The sequence below is a fragment of the Nannospalax galili genome, unplaced genomic scaffold (assembly GCF_000622305.1).
Source record: "Nannospalax galili isolate Female #2095 unplaced genomic scaffold, S.galili_v1.0 scaffold188, whole genome shotgun sequence".
NCBI classification, from domain to species: domain Eukaryota; kingdom Metazoa; phylum Chordata; class Mammalia; order Rodentia; family Spalacidae; genus Nannospalax; species Nannospalax galili.
In genome coordinates this window covers 1,710,027-1,736,547 of record NW_008360325.1, presented here as the reverse complement: position 1 = coordinate 1,736,547, position 26,521 = coordinate 1,710,027, and the positions used below count along the sequence as shown (strand labels likewise).

The window sequence follows — 26,521 nt, the reverse complement described above, 5'->3', positions numbered from 1 at the left end:
TGTACAAGATGTACAAGAATTTATGGACATCTACTCTGTGCCAAAAGGAGATAGCATTCCTTACCTTCCCACAGAAGAGATTATTTAGCAAATAACATATCAGAGGCTGTGGTGAGGGTTATGGAGGGCATATAATAGAAAGAGAAGCTTGATTGTTGTTAAGTGATCTGACCTGGGGAGGCCTTCCTGGATGTAGCTGTGTTTCTGTTCAGCCCGCAGGGGTGAGAAGCTACATCTATGGAGTGAGGTCATTCTTAATAGAAGGGATCTTGAGGTGGGAAGAGGGGTCCTTGGTGTTAGTGCTTGCAGAAGGCCTCATTGAGGTTTCCTGAGAAGAGATCAGCACACTCACAAGGCATGGGCGTTTTTACTTTGTCTTTTTTTTTTTTTTTTTTTTTTTTTTTTTTTTTTTTTTTTTTGGTGTTTTTGAGACAGAGTCTCTCTGTAGCCCCACCTGGCCTGGAACTTACTATGTAGACCATGCTGGCCTCAACTCACAGATATCCCCAGCCTCTGCTTCCCAAGTGCTAGGATTAAAGGTGTGTGCCACCACGCCCGGCTTTTGTCTTTTTTTTTTTTTTTTTTAATATATTTTATGTGTATTCGTGTACTGCCTGAATGTAGGTAAGTACACTCATGTCATGCAATGCCCTTGGAGGACAAAAGAGGTTGTCGGATCCCCTGGAACTGGAGTTACAGTTAGCTGCCATGTGGGTGCTGGGATTCGAACCCGGGTCTTCTGCAAGAACCACCAGTGTTCTTAACCGATGAGCCATCTCTCCAGCCTGTTTTTTTTTAAACCAACTTCGATCAACAAGCTGACTGTCCAGGGATGGCATTTCGTTGTCATTGTTGGAGAAGTGGGAACCACTGAGGAGAGTAGAAGTAAAGTGTGTTCCTCTGCGAGAGAGCTGATTCCTCAGTTTTTAGTAACAGCTTTATTGAGATGTAACATGCCATGCCATGTCATTGATCTATTTAGAATATAGAACTCAATGGGTTTTAGTATATTCTGTTATGTAGTTGACACTTCAATTCCACAACCTTTCAACCTTTTTTCCCCCTGGTCTTTTTTTGAGACAGGGTCTCCCTGTAGCCCCACCTGGCCTTGAGCTCACAGAGATCTGCCTGCCTCTGCCTCCAGAGTGCTGGAATTAAAGGTGTGCACTCCCATGCCCGGCTTCATTCCACCCCCCCCAAGGTGAGGTCTCACTTGCCCAGGCAGCCCTGGAACTTGCTGTGTGGCCCAGGCAGTGTCAAACTCAAGGTCTTGCGGCCTTTGCATCCCTAGTGCTGGGATTACAGGTATGCCACCACCATGCCCTGCCCAGAGTTTGTTTGTAATATTTTTCCTAAGTTTAGAAATTATTATGGTCTGTTTTTTCCCAATGCTGGGGGTGGTACCCAGGGCATTGTGCATACAGAGGGCATTGTGTATACAGGCAAGCACTCTACCATGAGTGGGATTCCTCAGACCCATCCCCTGACAGAAAAGCCCTTCAAGCTCTTCCACTCCTTTCTCCCAGCCCTAGGCAGCTGCTGGTCTACTTTGTGTCTCTGTAGCTTTGCCTCTTCTGGACATTTATCTAAATGGAATCGTGCAATATGAGAGTTCTTGTGTCTGGTTGCTTTCGCTCAGCGTGTTTTCCAGGTTCATCCATGTTATAGCATAAATTGGTGCTTCTTTGCTTTCATTGTGAGGCTTCCACTGTTTAAATAGACCACATTGTACACATTGATCAGTTGATGGATGTTTGGGTTGGTTTTACTTTTTGGCTATTGTAAATAGTGCTCTCTGGAACATGAGTAAAAGTTTGGGGCCATGTATCTAGGCAGAGAATTGTGGTATCATATGGTAACTTAATGTTGAACTCTTGTGGATCTGGGACTTGAACTCTTGGCCTTGCAGCATGCTAGACCAGGTGCTCTACCACTGAACTACACCCCAGCTCTTGAGGGTGGCTTTGGTTCCCACTTCCCAAGTGACTGATGCTGCACCGAACACCACCTTTTCCTGTGCTCATTGGCCATTTGTGGTCGTCTTTGTAGGAAAGTCTATGAGAGCGTCGTAAGAGTTCTTCATGTATTTTAAATAAAAATGTATATGTATGTATCTCTCTATAATCAGCAGATGTTTTCTCCCAGTTTGTGGAAGGAAATCTGTGGGGTTGTCTTTTAGCTCTCTTGGTTCTCTTCTTTGGAGTAAAGAAATGTTTGATTTCAGTGACTTTAAAGAGCTCACTGTGTAGGAGCATGGGCTCTAGGAGCAGGCCTGGGAACTAGGATGGTGCTAGGAGTGGCTTGCAGTGCTGCAGACGGCAGAGCCAAGGACTCCCAGGAAGGCTCTGCCAGAATTGGTGGGTATGTGGGGTTTGAAGCAGAGCTTATGGGTTAAGGGGATGGATTGTTGTGGAGGTGAGGGAGAGGGAGGAATCCAAGAGGAGTGAGTGCCAGGGTTTCCAGTTGAGCAGCACCAGATTCAGTCTGGTTATGCTCTTACCTACTTCAGAACTGAGACAGCTGTTAGTCCCTGTTAGAGTTAGCTTCAGCTGTCAACTTGACACACCTCAAAAGGGGGGCCTCGGTTGAGGAATTCTCTCCATCAGATTGGCCTATGGGGCATTTGCTTGATTGCTAATTCATGTAGGAGGGCCCAACCCAGTGTGGGCCTTGCCACCTCTGGGCAGGTGGGCCTGGGCTGCATAAAAAAGATAGCTGAGGCCGGGCGTGGTGGTGCATGCCTTTAATCCCAGCACTTGGGAGGCAGAGGCAGGCGGATCTCTGTGAGTTCAAGGCCAGCCTGGTCTACATAGTGAGTTCCAGGACAGCTCGGGCTACAGGGAGACCCTGTCTCAAAAAGACCAAAAAAAAGAAGATAGCTGAGCAAGCCAGAGGAAACAAGCCAGTGAGCAGCGTTCCTTCACTTTCTCTGCTCGAGTTCCTGCCTAGGCTTCCCTCAATGATGGACTGTGTAATCTGGAAGCCAAACAAACTCTTTCCTCTCCCAAGTTTCTTTTGGTCAGTGTTTTATCACAGCAACAGAGAAGCAAGTTAGAACAGCTCCCTCCTTAGACAAATACTTGGAAGTTGCTTTTGGAGTTGGTTCCGGGGATTGTGCCCCTCCACAGTACTGATTAAAACATCTTAAGCCTCCACCAATAGATGCCTAACTAAATCAAAATAGTAGTCTCTAAACAGTCCTCCTGAGGGCCCCTGGGAGCTGGGAGCTGGGCTGCAGTCTCAGAGCCCCTCCTTTCCACAGAACGTGGAGCTGTCAGTGAAAAGAACTGAACCAAATGAAGGGGTTTCTGGAAACTAAATGTAATTTGACAGAGCTACTCTAAGGGGAGAAAAGTTTTATTTTTCTTTTTGAGGCAGTGTCTGCCTGTGTAGCTCAGGTTAACTTCTACTTCTCCATCCTCCTGCCTCTACCTCCTGAGTGCTGGGACTACGGGCATATATATACATTTTGAAAGTTAACCTAAATTCCTTTTCTTACTTTAATTTCACTTTTTTTTAAAAAAAAATTTAATTTTTTATAAGACAGTCTCACTATGTAACTGGCTGGCCTGGATCACACAGAGATCTGCCTGCCTCTGCCTCCCAAGTGCTGGGATCAAAGGTGTATGCTACCATGCCCGGCCCATTTATTTATTTATTTATTTCATTCATTCATTCATTCATTCATTCATTCATTCATTTTGGTCTTTTTGAAACAGGTTCTCCTGTAGCCCCAGCTGGCCTGGAACTCACTGTGTAGACCAGGCTGGCCTTGAACTCACAGAGATCTTCCTGTCTCTGCCTCCCGAGTGCTGGGACTAAGGGTGTGCGCTACCATGCCCAGCCCCCTTTATTGTTTTTGGAGACAAGGTCTTACTGTGTAACCCAGGCTGGCCTAGAACTCATGGCAGTCCTGTCTGTTTCTAAGCACTGGGATTGCACACATGAGCACCCAGGCCTGACTGGCTTCCTCAGAGATCTTCACAGCTACCAGACAAAGTTCTGTGGTTTGGATACATGTCCCCCCCCCAACCCCCCAAATTTATATATTGGAAGCTTAGTCCTCAAAGTCATGGGTTAATTGTATTTGGAGGTGGGACCTTTGGGACAAGGTTAAGATTAGATCAGGTCATCAGTGTGGGACACCCCTCCCCGCCCCAGAATTGTTATTTCACATTCATGAGGGCCCAGAATTTTCTGGTCTCTGAACAGAAGTACAGATGGGGTCAAATGGGCCTTTTAAGTCATCGTTTTGAGACTGACACCTGGACCCTTGGACCCTGTGTCTCTTTTCATGTTGGGCCATGTTACCTGAAGAAAATGCTTCGTGAGTTCACCTGGTCATCATATCTTACAAAGTAGATACCCCAGGCATGGATCAGGATATCTGCCACAGCTAGGTCAGGTTAATTAGGCCAGGAATCAGTCATCACAGTTTACAAAAACATATCACTGGCAGAAGTTTAGGTATCTGTCATGTTATTTCATCTTTTTTTCCCCCCGGAGCTGAGGACCGAACCCAGGGCCTTGCGCTTGCTAGGCAGGCGCTCTACCACTGAGCTAAATCCCCAACCCCAAATATCTGTCATGTTTGATCTACACTTTTTTTTTTTTGGTCTTTTTGAGACAGGGTCTCCCTGTAGCCCCAGCTGTCCTAGAACTCACTATGTAGACCAGGCTGACCTTGAACTCACAGAGATCCTCCTGCCACTGCCTACCGAGTGCTGGGATTAAAGGCGTGCACCACATGTTACTGCAGAGTAGTGAAACATCTCAGCTGGGAGAGCATCACAGAGAAAAACAACATCCCTGAGTAGTAAAACATCCCAGGCTACATTTCAGGATGTCTGCCCGGTAAGTGAAACAGAAGGAAACTGCAGAATAGTCTTAAGCTGAAGATTATATATGAACACAAGAAGTTATAAGAATATTACTTTTTCTTATCAGTATCTGGCCACTTGGGGTTTATAGACGTGTGTGTACAGGAAAGCAAGATGTGGACAAAGCAAAGTAAGAGGCATGCTAGGGTTGCTGTGCTGGGGAGGGTGGTTGGCAAGACCTTGTGAAAGAGGGGCATTTTAGTAGATACCCACTGTTGAGGCCCTTCAGCAAAAACTGAGTGGCCTCTTGAAAGAGAGAGCATTGAAGGACCCTTAGGTGAAAATGAGTTTGGTGAATTTGATCAGAAGAGGACCAAAGAGTTGGTCAGCCAAGTATGCAGTTGTAGAAAACTCAAGTTCAAAGTGAGAGTAAAACTAGTATCCTAAGAATTTTCTGAGGAGGACTCACAAAGCTTCCTGGAGCCTAAAATTGTGAATTATGAATTTAGGTTAAATCAGTGTCACTATGTCTCTGTCAATTGCTGTGAACTTAAAGGGAAAATAAATACAAGGCTCAACTGTGTAGTCTCCACAAGACCCCCCTTCAGTGCCACCTTCTGAAAGTGGGGGATGAGGCCACCTACCTGCTAGGGAGAGGGAAAGGATTAAATGACTGTGGGTACACTGCATTAGGTGAGGTTGTTGGGTGAAGGTGGCTAGGTATCTTAATAAGTGCAAGGAGGCACAGGACTCCTCGTGGGGCAGGTGTGTGTTGTTTCCAGACACTGAGGTGGATTTTGGCTGTGGGCAACCTCACCACATGGGAAGCATTTTTCTGAGTCTGGTGTGGATTCACTGTTCTACTACAGACTTTCTCCTGTAGCTCGTTAACCAGGTGGACAGGTGGACTTCATTGCTCTGGGTGCTTTTAGTAGAGTTGTCGCACGCGCGTGCATGTGTGTGTGTGTTTGAAACAACTGGGGTTTATTAAGAAAAGGTGAAAATTCTTTTGTTTTTGAGACAGTGTCTCCACTGTAGCCACAGGCTGACTGGAACTCACCACGGAGCCCAGGCTCACAGAACTCAAAGCAACCTTCTTGCCTCAGCCTCCTGAGTGCTGGCATTAAAGGTGTGAGCATCATGGCCAGCTCAGAAAAGGTTTTAAAAGGGATTTAGGTATGGACATTAGGGGACGAAGAGAGGGGTGCTTAGGAAAGAGCAGGCAGTGCACACCCAACAGTGGCATCGGCGTCTAAGAGAGTTGCCTCCAGTCTCACTTATTTTTTGTGTATGAGTGTTTTGCCTGCATGTATATAAGTTTGTGCAGTGCCCACAGAGGCTAGAAGAGGTCATCAAATCCCCTGGAATTAGAGTTACAGACCTTTGCTAGCTGCCATGTGGGTGCTGGAAACCAAACACCAGTCCTCTGCAAGAGCAGCCTGTGCTCTTGACCACTGAACCATCTCTCCAGCCCCTCCAGGTCCACTTTAATCCACACTAATCCTGCAGCTTATCGGAAGTCATGGTTAATTCCTTGTAGTTTTGTGTCTCTTCCTTGGGCCCTCTGACTAGATCATAAAGTTGAGAACTGTGCTTTGTGCTGTTGCTCCTCTGTGATAGTGACTAACAGATTAGAGGCTAGTCCTTACGGAGGTGCATTCTGAATTAAAATGTAAACTCTTCCTTTATTTTCTCAGTTTAAGTTCCAGCTGCAATTCCTTTTTTTAAGATTTATTTTTAAATTATGTGTGTGTATGCATGTCTATGTTGTGGGTATGTGCACAGAAGTGCAGGTCATCCCCTGGAGCTGGAGTTGTGGGTAATTGTGAGTAGCCCGGTATGGTTGCTGGAGGCCCTAAGAGCAGAAGGTGCTTTTAGCCACTGAGCCATCTCCCTAGCCCCTCCAGCTTCAATTCTTTAATAATCTTGTCTCCACTATTAAACATGATTACTCTTTGGCAGGACTAGGCATTGCAAGAGTTACAGTGTTACATTTTTGTAGCCCGCAGGATTCCTTAGATGAGGAGTAAACATTCCTTCTGCTGGAAGAACATCTGTGGGAACCTTGGCCATGGCCTCAATATCTGAGGCTGTTACATTCCGAGAGTTCTGCCCTTTGTACTATCTCCTCAATGCCATCCCCACCAAGATCCAGAGGGGCTTTCGTTCTGTTGTGGTCTACCTCACAGCCCTGGACACCAACGGGGACTACATTGCAGTGGGCAGCAGCATTGGCATGCTCTACCTGTACTGCCGGCACCTCCACCAGATGAAGAAGTACAACTTTGAAGTGAGTCTTTTCTTTGCATCTTAGTATGTACCAGTCATAGCTGATGTTTAGAATGTTTGTGTTCTAGCAGTGTTTAACCTGGGATAATTTATTTGAGTTGCTAGAATATGGCTATACTTCACTCAAACAGTATTTAGACATATTTTTTTTTAAACTGAGTGGAATGTAAACATTGGTGTTTTGTTTTTGTTTTTGTTTTTGTTTTGTTTATTTTGGTCTTTTTGAGACAGGGTCTCCCTGGAGCCCCAGCTGTCCTGGATTCACTATGGAGACCAGGCTGGCCTTGAACTCACAGAGATCGCCTGCCTCTGCCTCCTGAGTGCTGGGATTAAAGGCGTGTGCCACCACGCCTGGTTAACATTGATGTTTTTTATACAACACACACACCCCATCTCCAAAAGTCTTTCATCACTTAAAAAAAAAAATTTTATTTTTTGGTCTTTTTGAGATAGGGTCTCCCTGTAGCCCCAGCTGTCCTGGAACTTACTATATAGAATGGACTGGCCTCGAACTCACAGAGATCCGCCTGCCTCTGCCTAAAGGCATGTGCTACCATACCCAGCCAATTTTTATTTATTTTTATTTTATGTATATGAGTGTTCCTCATTCATGCATGTAAGCACATACATGTTGTACAATGCCTATGAAAGCCAGAAGGCATCAGATCCTCTGGGAACTGAATTACGGATGGTAATACCATGTAGGTATTGGGAACCAGACCTGTGTCCTCTCCAAGAGAAACCAGTGTTCTTAACCACTGAGCTATGTCCAGCCCCCTATTCTAAACCTTTAATATAGTAATATATGAACTTTTTTTTTTTTTTTTGACTATTTTGTCCCACCTGGCCTGGAACTCACTATGTAGACCAGGTTGGCCTCAAACTCATAGAAATTCACCTGCCTTCACCTACCAAGTTCTGGGATTGAAGGCATGTGCCCCCACACCCAGCATAGGAGCTCATTTTTATCTTTACAAAATCCCCATGAAGGATTATCATTTACATTTAAGGGCTCAGTGGTTGGGAGCACTGGCTGTTCTTGCAAAGGACTCAGGTTCAGTTCCTAGCACCCACATGAGAGCTACAACCATAACTCCAGGACCAAGGAATTCAGTACCCTCTTCTGATCAACTTGGGCATTGCACAACCTGGGTGCGCTTACATGCAGGCAAAATACTCGTACATGTAAAACAAAAATAAATATATAAATTTTTGCTGGGCGTGGTGGCACATGCCTTTAGCTGCAGCACTTGGAAAGCAGAGGCAGGTGGATCTCTGTGAGTTTGAGGCCAGCCTGGTTTACATAGTGAGTTCCAGGACAGCTGGGGCTACAGGGAGACCCTGTCTTAAAAAACAAAAAACAAAACCAATAAATAAATAAATAAATAAATTTTTAAAAGATCTTGATGTATCCGGGGCTGTCCTGGAGTTCACTATGTAGTCTAAACTGGCCTCAAACATGTAACCCTCCTATATCAGCCTCTGAGATGCTGGGTTATAGGCAGGTACCACCACACAACTCCTATCACTATTTTTTCTTTGAATAATTTTTCATGGTTTGACTGTTGAAGCTCCCCAAACACTGAAGATCGTTACACAATTAATCTTTAAACTGTACTTAGGAATTTAGTGTATCTAAAATTTCTCAAAATCTTAACAAGGAAAGCTTATTAATCAAAATGAACCCTAGCAGGATAAACTGATGAATCTGTTGTCAAGAGACATCAGAATCAAACTGTTAAAGATTTTAAAACAAAACAAAAACCTCTTAAAATTAGCCAGAGTGGGCTGGAGAGATGGCTCAGTGGTTAAGAGCATTGGCTGCTCTTGTAGAGGACCCAAGTTTGATTCCCAGCACCCACACAGCACCTAACAACCGTCCAAACTCCAGTTTCAGGGGAATTCAGTGCCCTCTTCTGACCCCTGTGGACATTGCATGGCACAGGTACACTTACATGCTGACAATATACCCATACACATAAAAAAATAATAAAATGTTTTTAAAAATAGCCAGAGAAAAATGACCTATTATCTGCAGGGGATGATGGTTTGAATAACTGTAGCTTTCCATCAGAAATCAGAATACAGCAGCGCAGTGCTCTGAAAGGATAGCCTACCGGGTGTACTGCCACACACCTGTTGTCTCAGCTATGTGGGAGGCTGAGGTAGGAGGATTGTGAGTTTGAGGCCAGCCGGGTCTACATGGCAAGTTCCAGACTAACCGGGGCTATACAGCAAGACCTTGTCTAAAGAAGAAAAGAGGAGGAGGAAGAGTGAAACAAAGTACTCTCAGATGAAGGAGAGCAGAGTGTTGCCGGACCTGCTCTGAAGTCACTGTTCTCCAGACAGAGGGAGCACATCAGGAATGAAAGAAAGTGAAATAATAGTAATAAGATAGTTTGTTTGTGGGGCTGGAGAGATGCTCAGTGATTAAGAGCATTGGCTGCTCCTGCAAAGGACCTAGGTTCTATTTGCAACACCCACATGCAATCAACAGCTGTTCTTAACTCCAGTTCCAGGGGATCCAATGCTCTTTTCTAACCTCTTCAGGCATTGCACACATGTGTTGTGCTTACATGCAGGCAAAACACTCATAAAACCAAAATCATTTTAAGATAGATTGTTTCATTGAGTTCTTTAAAATAAATTTGATAATCGAAAGCAAGAAGTATAACTTCCGTTTTCAACATGTGGATGCAGGCATGTGTAAGACAGGTATAACATGGGTACTGTATGGTACTAAAGTTTGTATATTCTATTTGAAGAAGTAAGCATTGAAACGTTAAGTATATTTGGGCTAGTAGTGTATCTCAGTGGTAGAGCACATACTTAGCATGTGGAAGGTCCTGGGTTCAGTCTCCTGTGCATGTGTACTCATGCATACAAAGTTAACTATATAGGTATTGTAACCTCTAGAGCAACAGTTTTTTTTTAAATCTCTGTAATGAGGTATGGTAAAATTTTCAATAACTGTATCAAAATGAAATTTTAACTCCTAGGAAATTAGGCAGGGGCAATAGAGAAAGGAAAAACAGAAAACAAGTAAACTGGTAGACCTAATCCAAACATACCACTAGTTACATTAAATGCAACTCATCAAAAAATATCATTTAAAAGAGGGAAATTTTAATGCAGATTTTTTTTTTTTTTTGGTCTTTTTGAGACAGGGTCTCCCTGTAGCACCAGCTATCCTGGAACTCACTATGTAGACCAGGCTGGCCTTGAACTCACAGAGATCTGCCTGCCTCTGCCTCCTGAGTGCTGGGATTGAAGGCGTGCACCACCATGCCCGGCTTAATGCAGATTTTTAAAAAGATAAAGTCAGGCATAGTAGAATGTGCCTGTAACCCAGCACTGAGGGAGAAGGTTCCTGAAGCTCATTGATAGCCAACCTAGCTGAATTGATGAAATTCAGGTACAGTGAGAGACCCTGTGTCAGAATATAAAGATGGTAGACTAAAAGATAGCTCATCAGGTAAAAGTGCTTGTTGCCAAGCCTAAACACTTCTGTTTGGGGGCTGGAGAGATAGCTGAGCAATTAAGAGCACTGACTGCTCTTTCAGAGGACCCAGATTTGATTCCTAGCACTCACATGGCAGCTAATGACTGTCTGTAATTTCAGGAACAGGGAATCTGATGCCCCCTTCTGACTTGCACAGGTCAGTACTGCACAACACTTGTAAGTATGTAAGTACGTATACATGCAGAGAAAACACTCATGCACATAAAATTTAAAAATATTTTAAAACATTTAAAAAATTTAAAACAAATAAAAGTTTTACAAGGTGGAGAGCAATTGGGGAAAGACACATGATATCAACCTCTGGTCGTCACATACATATGCACACATGTGCACATGCACCACATGCATACATGCACACATCTACACTAACAAGTACATATAACACACACAACACAGTACATATACAACATACCACACAGAAATAAACAAAAGATGAAAAAATTAAAGCCTTAGTCAGAAATTCAGTCAAAATATCATATCTGTAAAGTGCTTGTTATGGAAATGTGAGCTCAGTTCAGATAAAATGGCAAGGCTGTAACTGCAGCACTGAGGGCAGAGACAGAGGGATCCAAGGGGCTTGCTGGCTGTTGCACTAAATCCCCCCCCACCCCCCAGACCCACAAGCTCTCATCTGGGATTCTAGGGTCACGCAGTCCTAACTCAGATTGACAAAACCGACATGATACATTCTTTTGGGGATTTTGCATGGTTTATGACAGCCAGGAAAGGGTGACTTACAAGGGCATGAACTCCCACAGGCCCATTTTCTACACTTTGGCTAAGCTTTGAGATCTGAGTCACACAAATGGCAAGAGATCTGCCTCATGGCTTTCCCTGGTTTATATATCCTTAGCCCCTCACCTTCATGCAGACTCCTTCCACAGAGTGTGGGAAGGAGGTGGGACTGTAGCTTGCCGTCGTAGTGGTGGAGGAGCTTCCAGGTTACATTGGCCAGCCAGTCTAGCCCAAACAGTCTAGCCCAGGTTCAGTGAGAGACCCTGTCTCAGAAAATAAAGAGCAATAAAGAATCTGGTCCAGCCAGGGTTACATAGCAAGGTCCTGGGCTGGGTGTGGTGGCGCATACCTTTATCCCAGCACTTGGGAGGCAGAGACAGGTGGATCTCTGTGAATTCAAGGCTACCCTGGTCTACATAGTGAGTTCCAGGCCAGCTGGTGCTACAGGAAGACCCTGTCTCAAAAACAAACGAAAAACAACAAAGAATGGGCTAAAAGATGGAAGCTGGATATGGTGATGGTGGTACATGCCTATAATCCCAGCACAGAAGGTGGAAGCAGGAGGATCAGGTTTTCAAGGCAAGCTTTGGTCACATAGCAAGTTCTAGGCTTGCCTGGGCTGTGTGAGACCCTGCTTCAAAAAGGAAAAAAAAAGTGAAAAGATAAACCATATAAACCCCAATCAATAGGACATTGGAACAGATGCATTAATATCAAGGTTGTCTTTTTTTTTTTCTTTTTTTGTCTTTTTGAGACAGGGTCTCCCTGTAGCCCCAGCTGTCCTGGAACTCACTATGTAGACCAGGCTGGCCTTGGACTCACAGAGATCCACCTGCCTCTGCCTCCCGAGTGCTGGGATTAAAGGTGTGTGCTACCATGCCTGGTTGAATACACTTCTTTAGAAGTAAATGTGGGGCATCCACCAAGACAGACCATATTATGAATCATAAAACATAACCCCCAGCAGTTTAGACTGCAATTCCAAATCCTTGAGTTTTGCCTCTTTCCTTGCTTCTGTATTGAAATAAAATTTATATAAAGTATACAACTCCTTGAATCCACACACCTGAGTAATCATCTAGGTCAGATAAAGAGCACTTCCAGCTCTGCAGATTTCCTGCACCACCTCCCTATCAGCACCCACCCACGCTGGGCTGCTATTGCTGCAGAGCATTGTAGGCCTCGGGGTAATGTGCATTCATGGAATTTGGGCTCCTCACTGTTGCACTCACAGCCCAGTTCTCTTTTATAAAGCAGATCTGTCTCATTAGTCATCATTCTAGTACTAGAGCTAGGTGTGGTGACACATGCCTTTAGCCCTACCACTGGGAAGGCAGAGGCAGGTGGATCTCTGTGAGATGAAGCCCAGTCTGGTTTGTATAGTGAACCCCAGGTCAGCTGGGGCTATAGGGAGACCCTGTTTCAAACAAACAACCCAAAAAGCTGTGTAAGTAGTTTTTCAGCAACAGAAATAAAGACATAAAATTAAACCGACAAGAGTTTGGTGTTTTTCAGAATAAAACTACAAAATTATGCCTTTTTTTTTTTTTTGGTCTTTTTGAGACAGGGTCCCCCTGTAGCCCCAGCTGTCCTGGATTCACCATGGAGATCAGGCTGGCCTCGAACTCACAGAGATCTGCCTGCCTCAGTCTCCTGACAGCACGCCTTACATTTTTTGACCTAGAATTAATGTTATTTTCATTATGTGATGCACCTATGAGCTTTGAAGGGCTGTGCTATGGCTGTGCCATTATGGTAGGACCCTGTCCACCAGAATCTGGGAAGTCAGAACTTATACTAGGAAGAGGCACTCTAGGAACACCCCACATAACGATTCATGGGTAGCCCTCTTTTATTGTGGTATCTTAAAAAATAATGTATTGCGGGGCATGGTGGTGCACACCTTTAGTCCCAGCACTTGGGAAGCAGAAGCAGGAGGATCCTCTGTGAGTTCCAAGCCAGTCTGGTCTACAGAGTGAGTTCCAGGAACCTGGAGCTACAGGGAGACCCTGTCTCAAAAAGACAAAGGAAAAAAAAAATGTATTTTAGACCAGATGTGGCAGCACATTCCTTTAATTCCAACACTCTGGGGAAGCAGAGGCAGGTGGATCTCTGAGATGAAGTCCAGCCTGGACTACATAGCAAGTTCCAGACCAGCTGGGGTTGCAGGGAGATCCTATCTCAAAAGGCTCAGCAGTTAAGAGCACTGTGAGCTGCTCTTCCAGAGGGCCTGGGTTCAGCAGCCAACACCTGTTCAAAACTCCAGTTCCAGGGGATCCAACACCCTCTTCTGACCTCCGCAGGCATTGCATGACACAAGTGCACTTACATACATGCAGACAGTACACTCATACACACTGTTATTTGCCACCACGTGGGTGCTGGAAACCAACTCAAGTCCTCTGCAAGAGTAGCCATTGCCCTTAACTGCTGGGCTGTCTCTCCAGCCCCTAAAAAAATAAGATTTTATTTTCAAATTATTTATTTTTGATCCCCACCCTGAGACAGTAGCCTCAGCTGGCATGGAATTTGATATGTAGCTAAGAATGGCCTTGCTCTTTTGATCTTCCTGCCTCTATCTGGGAGTGTTGAGATTACAGATGTGTACTGCTACGCCCATTTTTTATGCAGTGCTGGGCATTGAACCCAGGGCTTGTGCATGCTACTAGGCGTGCACTCTACCAAGTGAACCTTATCCCCAGCTACTCAGAAGCAGTTTTTAAGTACCCGTTGTGAATGGAACATAAAACTTAAAATTGTGGGATCACATAGTATGAAGTAAAATTTTTGTTTTGATTGTTTATGTTTTTTTAAAAAATATTTTATTTATGTATATGAGTGTGTTGCCTGCGTGTATGTGAGTGCACCCACGTCATGCAATGCCACAGAGGTCAGAAGAGGGCTTTGGATTCCCCTGGAACTGGAGTTAAGGACGGTTTGTAGCTGCCAGGTTGGATGCTGGGAATCGAACCCAGGTCCTCTACAAGAGCAGTCAGTGCCCTTAACCACTGAGCCATCTCTCCAGCCCCTGTCTTTGTTTTTTGAGACGGCCTAGAATTTGCTATGTAGACCAAGCTGTAGACCAAGATCTGTCTGTCTCTGCCTCCCTAGAGTGTTAGAATTAAAGGCATATGCCACTACTCCCTGCTAAAACTTTTGTTTTGGAAAGAACACAGATTTTAGAGGTAGAATATTAGTTTGAAACAGAGCTATACATCTATATATAGCACATAGGACAAGATGTGGAGGAGCTTTTACCATGACGGCTTGATTTAGGGACTGAGACAGACCTGTGAAGGATGGAATATGAAAGGAAAATATCGTTTTCTTTAAAACTCTTAAGTACGGGCTGGGCGTGGTGGCGCACACCTTTAGTCCCAGTACTTGGGAGGCAGAGGGAGGCAGATCTCTGTGAGTTCCAGGCCAGCCTGGTCTACATAGTTCCAGGCCAGCTGGGGCTACAGGAAGACCCTGTCTCAAAATAAATAAATTCTTTTTTTTTGGCTTTTTGAGACAGGGTCTCCCTGTAACCCTTGCTGTCCTGGAACTATGTAGACCAGACTGGCCTTGAACTCACAGAGATCTGCTTGCCTCTGCCTCCCAAGTGCTGGGATTAAGGGGGTGTGCCACCACGCCCTGCTAATAAATTCTTAAGTGCTTTCAGTTATTAGAGTTTTGTGGTTATGGACTGGCAAAATAGCTAAGCAAATAAAAGGCATTTGCCATGTAAAGCCTGACAACCTGAGTTCAATCCCTGGAACCCATATAGAGGTGGAAGGGGAAAACTGACTGTACAAAGTTGACCTCTGACCTCAATACCCGTGCGTGGCATGTCCACGTCTACACACGCTTTGTACACTCACCTACACAGTAATAATAAAATAGAATACAGTTTAAAAAGACTAATTTTTTTGGTTATAGGAACATGTTCATATGTTACTTGTATAAACACAGTACTAAATTTGTTTTGAGCTTGGCAGCCAAGTATTAGTTTGACCTTAGAGATGCAGGAGGTCTTCACATTGTTATTCTCTTTTTTGTTTCAGAGCTGGGGGGGTCTCAGAGGAATTTGGCATAGTTTTCATGCTTAAGAGATGAGAAACAAAGCTAGAGACGTAGCTTAGTGGAGCCAGCCTGTTCTAGATCAGAGGCCCAGGGCCCTGGGTTTGATCCCAGCACTTCAGAAGAGCAAGAGCAAGTGGTAAATACAGGTCAAGAAACTGAAGGCTCCTGCTCCCACCCACATCTGCCTGTCTAGCCAATTTGCTCACTTCCTCTAAGACAAGGCAGGTTTTCCATGCAGGTGTCTGGAGTTAAAGGACAAGAAACTACATTCATGGTCTTTTTGGAATTTCAAGGGAAAGTTGAAAGATACACCATTGAGCTTAGTTTTGGAAAAGTTAAAATTATGGGATAGTAAATAAAAATAAGAATTCTCTAATAAGTTCCCAAATGGCACAGATAAAATATCATTTATTTGTATGTTTGTATGTGAAGTACGTGTATGTGGTGCATGCATATGAGTTATGTAAGTGTATGTGCATCGCATGCATGCTAAGGCCAGGGGAGAATGTCAGGTGTTTTCTGCTTTATTGCCCTGTGGCAGGCTCTCTCAGGTTCACCTGAGATAGGTAAACCAGAAGCTCACCATTTTGGCTAGGCTGGTTTGCCAGTGAATTCCCAGGATCCACCTGCTTTGTCCCCCAATGCTGGAATTAGGCACATGCAGTCATGCCTGCCCTTTTTTATGTGGGTGCTGGGGATTTGAACTCAGGTCCTCCTACTTGCATAGCAAATACTGTTACCCACTGAGCCATCGCCTCAGCCCCCTGAAAATATCTTTTTTAGTGAAGTTGTGTTCTTAAGGAAGCAGACCTTTAATATGGTAAATATATCTGGTATGTAGTTTCAAGAATGGGTGCTTTGGGAATTCTTTCTTTCTCTACAGAAGTTAGTGGGAGAAGGCAGATGGGAACATGAATTTCTTCCTGCTCACTGCCAAAGGCAAGAAAAAATGTGAGGTGCTCATAACAAGTACAGAATGTTATAAATGTTAGACATATGGCTAGGACATGTGTAAGCACAGATCAAAAAGGTGGCCCGGCCTGTTTCCAGTTGTCTGTTTTGAAGCTCAACACATGATGCCTCTGCTTAGTGTTCAGCGACTTGCTGACATTCCACGGTCTTGTCTTCAGGACTGACCACAAGATATACCTGAGGGTGGAAGACTAGCTCTCATTTCTGCAACTTCTCCATGCACATCCTCCCAGTACATTCTTTCCACAAGTATCTGTGGAGTCCATGAACTTCTCATGCAGGTCCTGGGGCTGTGTGGCGCACACTGTGGGGAATTGCTCCCTGGTGGAGCTTCGAGTCTTAAAGGCAGAAAAGTAAGAGAAATAAGGCACATACGGAAACAAGCACACAGGGCAGGGGTGTGCCACGACAGAGTGAGCCAGACCACCGCCTACAGATGGAAGAAGGATGGTGGCAGGTCAGCAGGAAGTCCAGGGGACGCTTGCTGAGAGCATGAGAGCTAACAGAGCCTGGATGAGAGTGCCCAGCACACAATGATGATCTGCCAAAGTGGACCATCCTAACAGGAGGGATGGAAAGGCCCTGGGTCTAGACCTGTCCAGCCTGGTTTCCAGTCAGAAGTCATGGTTCAGAATGTGATAAATATTTGATTGACTTTAATCTGGTATAGTTTCTTTTTCGCGGGGGGGATGTCTTTTTGAGACAGGGTCTCCCTATAGCCCCAGCTGGCCTTGAACTCACAGAAATCCACCTGCCTCTGCTGGGATTAAAGGTGTGTGTCACCATGCCTGGCTAAACCCAACTTTTTAAAAAAATATTTTATTTATTATTTTTATTTTAATGTGTATGAGTGTGTTGCCTGCATGCATGTGAGTGCACCTGTGTCGTGCAATGCCACGGAGGTCAGAAGAGGGCTTCAGATTCCCCTGGAACTGGAGTTAGGGACGGTTCGTAGCCGCCATGTGGGTGCTGGGAATCGAACCCGGGTCCTCTGCAAGAGCAGTCAGTGCTCTTAACTGCTGAGTCATCTCTCTAGCCCCTAAACCCAACTTTTTAGTTGAATGTGGTAGCTTATGCCTGTACTCCCAGCACTTAGATCAAGGCAGGAAGACTAACATGATGTTAATGCCAGAATGGGCTACATAGTAATTTAATTACTAGGTCAACTTGGGCTACCTGTCTTAATATACATCATGCATGCGTGTGCACACACCTCTCTCTTTCTCTCTCTCTCTCTCTCTCTCTCTCTCTTTCTTTCTCTTTCTGAATGGACCCAATTCAATTGAATACCAGCTTCATGGAGGATAGGTGGTTTGCCCGTGTCATGTAATACTGTGGAGGTCAGAAGAGGGCTTCAGATTCCCCTGGAACTGGAGTTAAGGACGCTTTGCAGCTGCCATGTGGGTGCCGGGAATCGAACCCGGGTCCTCTGCAAGAGCAGTCAGTGCTCTTAACCACTGAGTCATCTCTCCAGCCCCGTGGTTTGCATTTTTTGAGGTAGGGTCTCATGTAGCCAGGATGGCCTTGGACTCACTGTGTAGCCAAGGATGGCCTTTAACTTTGGTCCTCCTGCCTCCACCTCCCAAGTGCTAGGATTACAGATGTATGCCACCTTACTTTGTGCTGTGCTGTGCTGGGATCAAACCCAGGGCTTTGTGCTGCTAAGCACACGCTCTACCAACTGAGAAATCCCCAGCCCTGCTTTTTTTTCTTTTTCTATAACGTTTCTTTTTCGTGATCATTAACAAAGTGATTAAACATTGTAGATGAAATTGTAATGCAGAAAATAACTGGTATACAGGGCTGAAGACATGGCTTAATGGTTAAAGAGCACTGGCTGCTTTAGAAGAAGACCTGGGTTTGAGTCCCAGCACCCACATGGCAGCTTACAACTATCCATAACTCCAGTTCCAGGGGCTCCAACACCCTCTTCTGGCTTCCGCAGGTATTGCAGGACATGGTTGCACTTACATACATGTAGCTTTAACACTAAATACATATAAAATATAAATTAATATTTTTAAAAAACTTTTAAAATAGTCAGTATGCCAATGCAAAAACAACCCAGTGGCAGAAGTTGCTGTCCTGGGAAATAAACTTACAAATATAAAGCTTTAGTAATTGAGTCAGTGTGGTATTAGCACAAAGAAAACAGATTACTCGAACAGAGCTGAGAAATGCAAAGACTCAAATGTATCTGGATACTTGAGTAATTGTTGAGGTGGTGCCAATCAAGGATCCCTATTCTGAAATATTTCAGACCAGAATTGGTTCCAGTTTTTGAGTTTCTGGATTTTGGACTCCATATAGATTTTGCTGGTTGTGCATCCCTAATCTAAAAACCACACAGAACATTTGCAAACCTCTTGGGCATCATGTTGGCTTTCTGATTTGGGGTGGGGTCTTGGGCATTTGGGGTGCTGCAGCTATACCATAAGGTACTTCCCAGTTAATGGTATGGAAGGATTAGGTATGAGTATAGGCAGAGATGAAGCGGGACTGTGCCTCACTTTACCCATGGGTCACTTCACGTGGTTATTTGCCAGCACTTTAAGTATTAACAGTTGGACAGGCTCAGTGCTGAAGTGCTTGCCTGGCACTCAGAAGAAACTGGGCTTAGCCTCTAGTGCTGATGGGCTAATGACGATTGTTTCTTGTCTCTGGACAGCTGAGGCTTATGCTGACAGTCTCAGGATCCCCAAGCCTTATCTTGTTCTGTTAGGGTCTCTAAGTGAGTCCCAGGCCTAGGCTCCTTCCTTCAATTCCAGGCATTCATTGTTCCTTCTCTACCTTGCTATGTCGAGTTAGGGTTATTCCAGGAAGCAGTTCCTGTTGTGTAAGCATCCAAATGGTTCACTAAATGGTTGTATGAAAACTCTAAACAGGTGTTCTTTGTTAGTAAAGGAGGAAAAAGAAGCAATCCTTATGACCTCTTATTTGGTCTTCTTAAATACTTCAGACCTCCTAGTTATTTGTCATGCTGGCAGGTTCTACTGAAGTTTAAAAGCTTTGGCTCACCACAAGAAGCTCATAGTGAAAGCTTTGTCATACTTCAGTGCTCCCAAGAACCAGCTCACAAAGAGCACTTTTCCTGATGTGGTTTTGTAGGCTGCCAAGGTGCCTGCGAAGGGGCTGGTGCCAGCCTGATGCTTTGGTGTTGGTCTAGAGAAACAGGCCTGGCACCTTTTAAATCAAAGAACTTTCTTCCTTGTAATTACAGTTTGGGGCTGTTGCGTTGTTACTTCTTTTGTTTTTGTTTTTTGTTTTGTCTTGTTTTTTTGAGACAGGGTCTCCCTGGAGCTCCAACTGGACTGGATGGAACTCACTATGTAGCTCAGGCTGGCCTTGAACTTGTGGCAGTCTTTCAGCCTCAGCTTCCTGAGTGTGGGATTACTGATGTGAACCTTCTTGACAGGCTTCCTTAACATTTTGTTATTGTTGGGTTTAAAAAATTTTTTTATGTGTAGCTGGGTGTGGTTGGCACACGCCTTTAATCTCAGCACTCAGGAGGCAGAGACAGGTGGATCTCTGTGAATTTAAAGCCAGCCTGGTAGTACACCACATTTGTTTAGTGCCTTCAGAGGCTACGAGTATCAGATCCCCTGGAAGGGGAGTTATAGTCAGCTGTCACGTGAGTGCTGAGAACTGAACTCATTCCTTAATATTTTTGATTGCTGTGTTTCTGTTTAAGGAAGTTTTGATGCTAGCAAGTGGACACAATATATGGACAACATAGGAAGTTGGAAATGAGGGAAGCAGGAGAGTTAGCACACAATAGATCAGACCACAGATGGACAGTCATCTTAGAGACAGGTAAGGTCCAGGTGTGGTGGCACACACGTTTAGTCCCAGCACTTGGGCAGTAGAGGCAGACAGATCTCTGTGAGTTCCAGTCCAGCTGGGGATACAGAGAGACCCTTTCTCAAGACCAAAATAAAGAGAGAGAGACAGGTAAGGGGCTCACCTGGTTGCTAGAAACCAACTCAACAAAAGTTGGTTTTGTAAGCCCTCTGACTGCCACATACTGAGAGAGAGAGAGAGAGAGAGAGAGAGAGAGAGAGAGAGAGAGAGAGAGAATGAATATGAATAAACACATGTAAAATAGAAAAAAAAAATCTCCCAGGCCAGACTAAGAAAGAACTGTTGTTCTTTCGGAAGGGAAGAGACTGTGACAGAGGGAAGAAAATATCTGCTGTGTTACTTGGGAAAAGGAAACCTCAGCTTGGGTTGTCTGTGCAGCAGGGAGACTGAGAGCTGTGACTGCTGATGGACTGGTCCCACTAGAGATCAGTACTGAAAACAGCTCTTGTGGGGGAGCCTTCTGGTCTGCCAGCACGAGAGTATTCTGACCAGAAATTGCTCTCAGCTTGCCAAGCAGCTTTTAGACTAAAACTTGCTGCTGGTGTTGATTGAGCAGTGGGGAAGAATGGGTAGGTTGTACCTCTCAGCATCTTGTTTGTAACCATTCATTTACTGTAAAATAGCTAGGTGACTTTTTGGCTTAAATTTCAGTTTCTTGTGCATGGTCACTAGTCATCCTTCCTGGGCTAATGAACAGCAGACACCAGAAAGATTGAGTATCTAGATCAGGAAGGTTGACGGCCAGACCCTTCAAGTGCTGAATCACCAACATGAATGACACACTCCAGTGCTCAAGTACACATACATGTGTGGAAAGCTATGATAAAAGCAAGGGAATACTTAATCCTGGTGTCAAGGCAGGTTTTGGTGGGGTGGCATACCCAGTCAGGGAGGGGGAGAGGTGCCCCGGAGCTTCAGAGGGGCTGCTACAGTCCTTTCCCCAAGCTAGATGGAGATTGTTGGGTGCACATTTTATCTCTTAAAGCTGCACAGATCCTGTTTGTCGTTATGTACAAGATCACATTCCATGTTAGAATGTGAAAAGAAGAAAACCGACCTGGGTGTGGTGGCACATCTGCAGTTCCAGCACTGGGAAGGCAGGAGTGGTGGGCAGCTAAGCCTAAGCATTTGAGACCAGGGGCCTGGAGAGATGGCTCAGTGGTTAAAAACATTGGCTGCTCTTCCAGAGCATCCGGGTTCGATTTGCAGCACCCACATGGCAGAATAACAACTATCCATAGCTCCAGGGGATCTGATGCCCTCTTCTGACTTCATGGACATTGCATGTACATCGGTGCACTTACATACATTCAGGCAATATACATGCATATACACATAAAATAATAATAAAGTTTTTTTAAAAAAGAGTTTGATAGCCGGGTGTGGTGGCACATGCCTGCAGTCCCAGCACTTGGGAGGCAGAGGCAGGTGGATCTCTGTGAGTTCGAGGCCAGTCTGGTCTACATAGTGAGTTCCAGGACAGCTGGGCTACAGGGAGACCCTGTCTCAAAAAGACAAAAAAAAAAAAAAGTTTGAAGCCGGGCATGGTGGCGCATACCTTTAATCCTAAGGAGACCCTTAACCACAGCTAAAAAAGAATATCATACGAGTCACTTAGTGTTTGGCTGGCTGTCATGCATAGGCAGCAACTTTACCTATGTTGCCCCTATCAGAGCTAACCATGTCATCCTCCATATGACACACCTAAACCCGAGCTATGTGATCCTAATGTGTGAGAATCTGAGGGGCCTGGTTAAGACTGTGCTCTGCAGATGGGTCTGTCTGTCTCTGCTCGCAAGCTCGTAGCGTTCCCAACATAGGCACTCTTAAGATTAACTGTGTAGAACTTCCTTGGAGTACAAAGAAGGAATAAACTCAGAGTTTGATGCCAATAGAACAGATTATTACCCCTACTTCTTCCCCACCAATACCAGGGCTTTGTGCATGTGCTCTACCACTGAGCTGCATCTCCAGCTCAGGATTCCTCCCTTTTATTCATTCCAATCAGTGCTGAGAAAAATTTCTTGTGAGTTCACTTGCTAGCAGAATGACCCTCTAGCTTTCTCTTTCACTTAGGCTAGATCCTTGGGAGTTGCAGCTTTTGTAAAGGATGTGCCTTCAAGCTCCTCACTGTATCTGGGTTGGGGTTTGTCCTTATCAACCCTGCTCAGTCTGGAAATCCAAGGCTCTAGGTGCTCAGCAGGTAGCACTGGCCAGGCAGTCACAGTTTCGGGTAGTCACAGTTCTACCTTGCCCACATTGTCTTTATTTTGGTGCTGTGAATTTTCCTTACTTTCTTGGAAACTTGGCTATGCATTTCTAAGTATGGGTTTTGTTTTGTTTTGTTTTGTTTTTTGGTCTTTTTGAGACAGGGTCTCCCTGTAGCCCCAGCTGTCCTGGAACTCACTATGTGGACCAGGCTGGCCTTGAACGCATAGAGATCTGCCTACTTCTGCCTCCAGAGTGCTGGGATTAAAGGCGTGTGCCACCACGCCTGGCTATAAGTATGTATTTATTTTTATTTTATGTATATGAGTGTATTACCTGCATGAATGCCTACCAGAGGTCAGAAGAGGGTGTTGGAGCCCCTGGAACTGGAGATATGGAGGGTTATCAGCTACCATGTGGGTGCTGGGAATCGAACCCGGATTCTCTGCAAGAGTAGCCAGTGCTCTTAATGACTGAGCCATCTCTCCAGCCCCTCAAAGTATGTTTTTATCTGTTTCAGCATTTCTGGGTGTTTGGAGAAAGATTTGTTTGTATTGTATGAAATTGAAGCCTCATTCTGTTTTTGTCTGAAATATGGTTGAGTGTTGATAATATGATTCCTGAGGTATTTTGGTTCTTAGAAACTGGCATTTATTAGTAGTCAAATAACATTAACTCAGTCTTAGCACTTGGGATTATTAGAAAGCATGTGTACATACTGCACATGGGTACCAAGACTTTCTGCATACCTAAGTAAATAATTTTTATTTTTATTTTTCAGAAAAATTGCACAACTGTTTTAAGTTTGTGCTACAGCTTGACTCTAGTAAACTGTTTGCTTCATAATGTAGTGACTATTAACAGTTACAAATTCGTAGGGAAAATACTATTTTTCTTTTTATTCTTTTTGGTCTTTTTGAGACAGGGTCTCGCTATAGCTCCAGCTGGCCTGGGACTCACTATATAGACCAGGCTGGCTTCGAACTCACAGAGATCCACCTGTCTCTGCCTTCCAAGGGCTGGGATTAAAGGCATGTGCCACCACGCCTGGCTGGGAAAATATTCTTTTTCAACATCATGTTACCGTGGTAAGACTCTGCATCTAAAGCATGTTATGTGTCACCTTCCTTGAAAGCAGTGCCAGCTGGACACTTCTGGTGACACCACTGTTCTCATGCTTTGCAGCTTTGTCATCCTTTAGTCCTCCCTCTTGACATGCCTAACAAAATATCCATCACCCACAGAGAAAGCCCAGAGCCCAGAGGCATAGCAGTGCTTGTAAACAGTTGTACTTGTGTATGAATCCTGACTCTTGGACAAATCATTTGGCCTCCTGGAGCTCAGCTCCTCATTTGCAAAATGAGGCTCATTATAGTATCTACTTTCATAGGTTGTTTATGGATTCAGTAATGCAGGTAAAGCTTAGCAAGTTGCCTGATAAAGAAAACATTGAATAAAGAGGGCTGCTGTTCTGTTGGCATTGTTGCTATCACCATCCCAACAAGGTCTTGATGGAGTTTCTTCACTGTGGTTTTACTACCTCAGGACCCACACTATTGGCTGCAGTTTGTTAGACCTGGCTCTTAATCAACTCTGACCAGAACTATTGCAGCAGGCACCAACTGGTTTTCTTGCCCAGCCTGACTCCTCCTTCCTCCTTCCTGTTCATGGTTATGAAACACCTGACTGATAACATTGGCAGATCAAGAATCTTCAAGGGAACCCTCTGTTTCTTATTGCTTACGATCCAGATCTTTTAACCTGTACCACCATCTGGCATTGGATATATTTATAGCCTATGAAAATGCCCTGAAAGCTGTAAAGTACTAGATGAAAGTGAGCTCTGTCATTATCACCCCTAGTTGCTGTAGGCAGCTTTTCATGTACATGTCTCATCGTTAGAGCTGAGCTGTAAGGGGGCCAGGACTGTGACCTACTTTAGCAGGCTCAAGCCTAACTTGGTACCTGCCGTATGGATGGTATTCTTATTTATATGACAGGCTGATTACTGTATTGATTACTACATCAGAGATTTAAATGGTTTGCAGATATTATTGCCATATATCTTAGCAAGAGGAAACAGTTTATAATTTTTCTGGATGAATGGTTTCAAAATAAATGATGACTCAGGTAGTCTGGAAACCTGAATATCTGTGTGCTGTGCCATGGTTTTTAATAAACCAACATGAAGTCAGTGTTACTTAATAGTATTATTGATCTAAAAACCGATATGTCAGGAATCCATTTATACTCCCAGTCAGCTGTGTCATTTAAACAACTCAAGCAGACCTTGAGACAGACAGGTAGAAAGGACAAGTAAGTGGCTATGTGGCTTGTCACCGACATGGGAAGAATCAAACTGGTCTTGGCTCTGGGGTGGGCTTTTCTGACTTTAGACTTCTCTCTTCATCCTTTATTGTTTGGGAAATACTGCTTGTCAGAGCTCCTTAGTTCTCTTTTAATGAGGGCTCAGTATATTCCTGCTTGGTTAATCAGCATTTCTTTCATTAGAAATGAGTTTTTAAAAAGTTCATCATTTTGGAGATTAAAAACTTAAAACAGGCTGGGGTGGTGCCACATGCCTTTAATACCAGCACTCAGGCAGAGGCAGGTGGATCTCTGTGAGTTCAAGGCCAGCCTGGTCTACATAGTGAGTTCCAGATCAGCTGGGGCTACAGGGAGACCCTGTCTCAAAAAGACCAAAAAGAAAACCTAAAAGGAACCGTAAAGAAGTTAAGGACCTGAAAAGCATAATAATTTTTAAAATTTACTAGAGTGGTTCAAAGGTAGTGGGCAGGCAGAAGAATTTGTGGACTTAAAGATAGGGCAATTAGGCCAGGCATGGTGGCGCATGCCTTTAATCCCAGCACTCAGGCAGAAGCAGGTGGATCTCTGTGAGTTCAAGGCCAGCCTGGTCTATATAGTGAGTTCCAGGATAGCTGGGGCTACAGAGAGACCCTGTTTCAAAAAGACCCCTCCCCCAAAAAAGATAGGGCAATTAAAATAATAAGGTCTGAGAAACAAAACAAAAAGTTTGAAGAAAATTTGAGAGACTAAGGGGTATGTAGGGTATCACCTTAAAGGACTAACATACATTATGAGAGTTATGGGAGGAAAGGAGAGCCTTAAAGAGACAGTGACTGAAAATGTCTCAGATTTTACCAAAAGCATGAATCTATACACCAGAAAGTTCAGTGAGCTCAGAAACTTGCATGAGGGTATAATGAAATTTTCAGAAGCAAAGTCAGAGAGAATCTTGGAATTAGCAAGAGAAATGATTTATTACATACACTGGATTCTCAGTAAACAATGGGCAGGATTCTTATATGAAACTGGAAAGGTCAGAAAGCCAGGGGATTATATATTCAAAATACCAAAAGAAAAATCTTGGTGGTTAGGGAGATTGTTCAGTTGATAAAGTATGTACTGTGCTAGCATGAGGACCTGAGTTCTAATCCCCAGCACCCACATACAAGTCAGGTAGGCTAGCACACATCTATAGCCCCAGTGCTGGAAGGACTGCTCAGAGAAAGGCAGATTCACAAAACTCATGGGCAACCAGTCTAGGTGAATAGATGAGCTCTAGATTCAGTGATAGACCTTCTCTCAAAACTAAGATGGAGAGTTGGTGATGGTGCACACCTTTAATTCAAGCACTTGGGAGGCAGAGGCAGGCGGATCTCTGTGAGATCAAGGCCAGCCTGGTCTACATAGTGTGTTCCAGGCCACAGGGAGACCCTGTCTAAAAAAGATTAAAAAAAAAAAAAAAGATGGAAAATGATGAGGAAGACACCCTAAAGTCAACCTCTGGTTTCCATGCACATGTGTGTGCATACACATGAACAAATACACACATTACACACATACAAAAATAAATCTCATACTACCATGAATGCTGCCATGCCTTCCCCACTGTGAAACTGAGCTAACGTAAATCCTTCTGAATTGCTCTTGTCAAGTATTTTCCCCTAGTGATGGGAAAGTAACTAATACAGAATGATAACAGTATGATCCAACAAATTAGATAATCTAGATAAAACAGACACAT

General features: G+C 44.3%; 1 protein-coding gene across 5 annotated transcripts in view; it reads left to right on the top strand.

Annotated features, from left to right (window-relative positions):
* Positions 1-26,521, top strand: part of Tecpr2 (tectonin beta-propeller repeat containing 2) — a 108,351-nt gene that overhangs the window by 6,066 nt on the left and 75,764 nt on the right. For 4 of the 5 annotated variants that reach the window (XR_003848200.1, XM_029559909.1, XM_008825589.3 and 1 more), the window contains exon 2: positions 6,823-7,110. Coding sequence is in view for 4 of the 5 variants with exons in the window: in XM_029559909.1 (XP_029415769.1) it covers positions 6,892-7,110 (219 nt within the window). In the remaining variant the exon portion in view is untranslated. The remainder of the gene's footprint in view (positions 1-6,822; positions 7,111-26,521) is intronic. The other variant, XM_029559908.1, reaches the window with a different exon arrangement.